Source organism: Heloderma suspectum, chromosome 2 (assembly GCF_057233095.1).
Source record: "Heloderma suspectum isolate Gila_16-S chromosome 2, 16-S_ref, whole genome shotgun sequence".
NCBI classification, from domain to species: domain Eukaryota; kingdom Metazoa; phylum Chordata; class Lepidosauria; order Squamata; family Helodermatidae; genus Heloderma; species Heloderma suspectum.
The window spans coordinates 383,955,495-383,961,555 of record NC_139459.1 but is presented as its reverse complement, the minus strand read 5'-3'; the positions used below and the strand labels follow the sequence as shown (position 1 = coordinate 383,961,555).

The 6,061-nt window shown below is 50.0% G+C and overlaps 1 protein-coding gene across 1 annotated transcript; it reads left to right on the top strand.

Annotated features, from left to right (window-relative positions):
• Nucleotides 1-498: 498 nt before the first annotated feature.
• On the top strand, nt 499-5,469 carry LOC146356389 (vomeronasal type-2 receptor 26-like). Its single transcript, XM_084830077.1, has 3 exons — nt 499-677; nt 1,162-1,219; nt 4,489-5,469. The coding sequence occupies exons 1-3, from the start codon at nt 499-501 to the stop codon at nt 5,467-5,469; spliced, it is 1,218 nt and encodes a 405-aa protein (XP_084686203.1).
• Nucleotides 5,470-6,061: the final 592 nt, after the last annotated feature.

The window sequence follows — 6,061 nt, the reverse complement described above, 5'->3', positions numbered from 1 at the left end:
TTTTTCAAAAGTTGTCTGTGTTTTCTCTCATTCTAGCTTCACACTTTTTTAAGAGATGTCCAGTTTTCTAATTCTTCTGTGAGTGAACTGTATCTGAATGAGCATGGGGAGCTGGAAGCTGACTTTGAATTCATTAATTGGGTGCTGTTTCCCAATTTGACTTGCAGTAGAGTGAAAATTGGGAGCATGAAGAGACAAGCATCCACAGACACAACGCTCACCATTCACCCGGAAACCATTGCGTGGCCCAAGTATTTCAATCAGGTGGGGGAAATGATTAGTGTCATATTTGGGGCTTGTCACTCCCATTAATCTCTAATAATATGAGGTGGATACATATGAGGTGTCTAGTGGAGCTATGTACTGCTTCAGCCTGAGGCCTGAGTCAAAACGGGCTGCTTCAGGTCACTTCAGACCCCTTCCGAGGTGAATTGGATGGAGCACGAAGCAGCCTGGAGTGGGTCAGGGGCTCTCTGAAGCACCTTGGTGCACTTCAGCATGCCTGGCCCAGCTGAAGTTCACCAAATCACCATAATTGTCACCATTGCCACCTCTGTCACCACGTTGCTGCTGCCTCCATTGCTGCTGCCTCCATCACCGCTGCCGGCAGAGGAGGCCGTGGTGAAGGAGGGGGTGGTGGCAGAAGTGAAAGAGAAAAGTAAGCGGCTGCAGCCCAGGTAATGAGCTAGGGGTTTGCGCAGTGGCATCAGGCTGACCGTGAAGCTGGATCCAGCAATCTGAATCCCACTTTGGGTTAGGGGCCAAGCCCACTGAATCAGCCCAAGCTGAATTGTGCCTGCCTCAGAAGCCATGAAGGGGTCCCTGCACAGCCATAGCATGCAATAATTTCTCTTAACGGGTATGTTCTATGCTTGCTTTTCTATTTTTCTTGTTAGTTCTGTTTTGCATTGGGGAAACCAATCCTTGGGCCGCTAGACAGTGACTAGAGAGCCAAAGATTTTTTAAAAAATTCTGGGAACCCACTCCCTGCCCACTGCCCCGCCACCTCGTGAGTGGGCATTCCTCCCTACCTCCACACTTTAACTACCATGTGGAGAAGATGAAAAGGGAGTGTTCCAAGAGACAGGGAGGGGCGGAGACCACAGAGGCACCATTGGGATATTTCCTGTGCATCATCCTGCCTCCCTGTCCCCTGCTCAGAATCCCCCAGTTAGAAAGCCAGAAGTACCTATCTAGCTGCAAAGGTAGGGTGGTCAGGGTGTGGAGGAGACCATCCCCTCCATTCTCCATCTGCCCTGCATGGCATAGTAGGCCTCCTCCAAATTCGGACATTGCCGACTATCCCAATAGGATGACACCCTCCATTTATTTTGTTCTTGTACCTCTTACTTTTCCATTTTGCACTCTGCATTCAATCTTGTTATGTAGAAAAAAGTGTGATATCAGTGTTGAAATGAACAAATAAACATCTGAAGAGCATCCTGGAGTCACTTCAGCTCGCTGGGACTAGAGATCTTATTGGGTCCTTTCCAAACTCTTTGATTCATTTCCATAGAAACAAACACTCCTAACATGTTTTTCTTGCTGCTCGTTCTCGTTATTGCTAGACTGTGCCTTGCTCCAGGTGTGCCAAGAGCTGTCGCCCTGGATATGCCAAGGAGATCCAGGAAGGAGAGCCACCTTGCTGCTATGCTTGTGCTCCATGTGCAGAAGGAACAATCTCCACTCAAGAAGGTGGGTGACCTCAGAGGAAAGATTGCTCCCTTGGGAAATAGAGCAAATATTTGAGTTTGGCTTTTTGCCTGAACACCACATTTGTAATCAGAGGCTCTCTTCTGGATCCCCTTGCCATCCAGAATGTTGTGACTGATGACCTGATAGAGGGCCTTTTTGGTTGTGGCACCCCGCTGATGGAATGCCCTCCCCAGGAAGGGCCATCAACTGTGATGAGATTCTAGTGCCAGGTGAAGACGTCCTTATTTAGGGATGGCGGAGAATTTCTCCACGAATCTCCAGGAGGCCGAATGCCAACGCATTCGGCCCCCTGAAATTGGTGGTGAAATTCTCCGCCACCCCCGCCACACCCCCCCCGGGATGGGACTTACCTCTGTTGAATGTCCCTCTCGGCGGTGGGTCCCGGCGGCGTTTTGGCGGCATTTCGGCGGGGGCGGGGGTGGCGGCCGGTCTTCCGACAGGCTGCCGCCACCGCCATTTCCCCATAAAGTTAAAAAAAACACACACGTGATAAGCTACGTAACGATTTACGTAGCACAGGTGACTTTGAAAAAAAAAATCGAGTACGCAAATGGCGGCACTTTTTTTTTTTCCGTCGAAGTCACCCGTGATAGGCTACGTAATGATTTACATAGCCTATCATGGATGACTTTGAAAATCTAGCCGTGATAGGCTACGTAAATCGTTACGTAGCCTATCACGTGTTTTTTTTTCCCGCATTACTTTTTTATTTCGCGGCCAGGGAGACGGGGCGCTCCCCCTCGGCTAGAATTTCGGCGACGTGGGATGGGGTTCCTCCCCCCCGCCAAGAATTTCGGGGGGAGAACTGAAGCGCCTCCCCCCCACCACAAAGCAAGCTGCAGGACCAGGTAAGGACTTCTTTCCATCCCTATACCTTATTTGGCCAGCCATTTCCATACATAGACTGAATGTGATTTTAATGATGGGTTTCTCCCTGCATTTTGATGCTGTTCCCCTTTGTTTTATTTCGAATGATTAATTGAACTTCTTCTCCAATTTTATTTTTTTCTGGTTTGTACGTCATCCTAAGAGTTTATAAATCATCCTATCCAAGGTGCTGCACCAATTTTGGGGAGAGCCTGCCTCAGTTTTGATAGCTCCTTTAGAGTTCTGGCTGGTTCTGACTAGGGATGTACGAAAGTCACTTACCTGGTCTTGCAGCTTGCTTCGCAGTGGGGGGGAGGCGCTTCGCTTCTCCCGCCGAAGTTCAGGCTGGGGCGGGAGGCTTCCCGCCTCGCCCGGCCGAAATTCAGGCCGGGGGGAGGCTTCCCGCCTCGCCCGGCCGAAATTCAGGCCGGGGAGAAGCGCCCCGTCTCCCTGGCCATGAACTTCAAAAGAAAAAAAAAAAAGCCCCGTGATAGGCTACGTAATGATTTACGTAGCCTATCACAGCTAGATCTGCAAAGTCAGCCATGATAGGCTACGTTAATCGTCACGTAGCCTATCACGGGTGACTTAAAAAAAAAAAAAGTGCGTACGCAAATGGCAGCCCCCATAGGGAGCCGCCATTCACGTTCCTTATTTGGTCGCTGTAGTCTACTTAAAGATTTACGTAGACTACAGCGAAAATAAGGGCAATGCTATTCCTCCCCCTGGAATCCTTGATGGGGGGAAGGCGATCCGGTCCTTCCAGAATCCTGCCCGGCCAGCTCTGCTCTGCGGCGGCTCTGCGGAGCAGCCAGCCAGGGCCATCCGCAGCCGGACTTCCAGCCGAGGACGGGCTGCTGTGGACGTAAATGGCTGTGCCACTTGCATCCTTCCAGGCTGCCGTGATAGGCTACTTCAGTATTTATGTAGCATATCATGGCATGCCCCCCCCAAAAAATGGCATACGCAAATGGCGGCAGCTACAGCAGCCACCATTTGCATTCCCTATTTTTTGCCAGTTTATCCTACATAAATATTTACGAAGGCAATTACGGCGAAAAAAAAGGGAACCGCAAATAGTGTAGTGGGCGCTATTTGCGTTTCTTTTTTTTTTCACCGTAAAAGCCAACGTAAATATTTACATAGGCTAGAACGGCAGAAAAAAAAGGAATGCAAATAGTGCCTACTGCATTATTTGCGTTCCCCTTTTTTCACCATAATAGCCTACGTAAATATTTACGTAGGCTAGAACGGTGAAAATAGGGAATGCAAATGGTAGCCGCCATAGCCGCCACCATTTGCATACGCTGGTGGTTTTTTTTTGGGGGGGTAGTCATGATAGGCTATATAAATTGTTATGTAGCCTATGACAGCTGCAAGGATGGCAATGGCGGCCTCAGCAGCCCAGCTGCGGCTGGCCAGGAGACCAGCTGCCGGAGCTACTGCCGCCGGAACCGCTACCGCCAAATCCGCCACATCCACCCCAGGTAAATTCCATCCCGGGGGATTCCGCGGGGGGGCAGGAGGCTGTTCCGCCACAGATTCCGGGGGGGGGCAGATTCTAAAGAATCCGGCCTCACTGGAATCCGTGGCGGAATTCTCTGCCATCCCTAACCTACATACAGCTGCTGCTACTCCAGCTTTGAACAAACTAGGAACCTGTCTTGACACCAAATCAAATCATCAAGCCCAGTTTTGTGTAATCTGACTTGCAGCAGCCCCGTAATCTCTCACAACACATTTCTGGCAACACTGCCTGAGATCCTGCTCTTGTTATGAGGACACAGATGGTATCTGCTGAACACAGTGCTGGTCCTCTACCAGAGAACATTAGTCTCTCTCCCTCACTTACTACAGATTCTTCTTTACTGAATTATCCCACTTCCATGTCCTTGCTCAAAACAGAAGAGACCACCAACAGTTCTGGATGCATGCCTGACGTCCGTCATGCTGAAGGGACTCTTCTTCTTTTCAGATGCAGACCATTGCACCAAGTGCCCAGAAGATCAAAATCCAAATAAGGACCGAGATCAATGTTTCCCTAAGGATATAACTTTTCTATCCTATTATGAAACTTTGGGGATCATTCTGACTTCTTTTGTCCTATTCTTATCCTTAACAGCAGGTTTCATTTTAGTAGTCCTCATTAAATTCCTCGAGACTCCAGTAGTCAAATCTAATAACCGGGACCTCTCCTACATTCTCCTGATCTCCCTCCTCCTTTCCTTTTTGTCCTCCTTCCTATTCATTGGCTGGCCAAAGAAAGAGACCTGCCTTCTCCGACAAACAGCCTTTAGCATCATTTTCTCTGTTGCTGTCTCTTCTGTGTTGGCCAAAACGATCACTGTGGTACTGGCCTTCCTGGCCACAAAGCCAGGGAACAAGGTCAGGAGATGGCTGGGGAAGAGTCTTGCGAACTCCATCATAATTTCTTGTTCCAGCGTCCAGGTTGTCATCTGCACCATCTGGCTGGGCATCTCTCCACCTTTCCCTGACTCTGACATGCACTCTCAGCCTGAACAGATCATCCTACAATGCAACGAAGGATCCGTGACAATGTTCTATACTGCGCTTGGCTACATGGGCTTCCTGGCTGCCATCTGCTTCACGGTGGCTTTCCTAGCCAGGAAGCTGCCTGCAGCCTTCAATGAAACCAAACTGATCACCTTCAGCATGCTGGTCTTTTGCAGTGTTTGGGTTTCCTTTGTGCCCTCTTACCTGAGCACAAAGGGCAAATACATGGTTGCTGTGCAGGTCTTCTCTATCTTGGCCTCCAGTGCTGGGTTGTTGGGCTGCATCTTTCTTCCCAAGTGCCACATTATTTTACTGAGACCTGACCTGAATACCAGGGAGCATCTAATGATGAAAACCAAGCATGGCATCTGATCTTTAGTACTAGAGAGGGGTTAGAATTCTGGACCGACCAGGATCAGATAAGAACCATAGCTTCTGGTGGGGGCAAGTATGGAAGATTTCCATGCCTTTGGTTTCCAGTGGGATCCAAGTAGATCCAGAAATACTGGGCAGCCTTCCTTGCAAGAAGAGGGAACTCTTTAAAAATTAGGGGTGGACGAAAGTCACTTACCTTTTCTCGCAGCTTGTTCGTGGTGGGGGGGAGCGCTTCGCTGCTCCCCCCGCGAAGTTCAGGCCGGGGGGGGGAGGCTTCCCACCTCGCCCGGCCGAAATTCAGGCCGGGGGGGGGGAGGCTTCCCGCCTCGCCCGGCCGAAATTCAGGCCGGGGAGGAGGCTTCCCGCCTCGCCCGGCCGCGAACACGAAAGTAAAAAAAAAAAAAAAACACGTCCCCTGATAGGCTATGTGACGATTCACGTAGCCTATGACGGCTAGATCTGGAAAGTCAGCCATGATAGGCTACGTGAATCGTCACGTAGCCTATCACGGGTGACTTTAAAAAAAAAAAAAAGCGCGTACGCGAATGGCGGCCCCCATAGGGAGCTGCCATTCGCGTTCCTTATTTAG

Coding starts and splice junctions, on each gene's coding strand:
- LOC146356389 (XM_084830077.1), top strand. CDS start 499: ATGCCTGGCCCAGCTGAAGTTCACCAAATCACCATAATTGTCACCATT. Junction 678..1,161: donor AGTAAGCGGCTGCAGCCCAG/GTAATGAGCTAG, acceptor TCCCCTGCTCAG/AATCCCCCAGTTAGAAAGCC. Junction 1,220..4,488: donor GCAAAGGTAGGGTGGTCAGG/GTGTGGAGGAGA, acceptor TGCTCAAAACAG/AAGAGACCACCAACAGTTCT.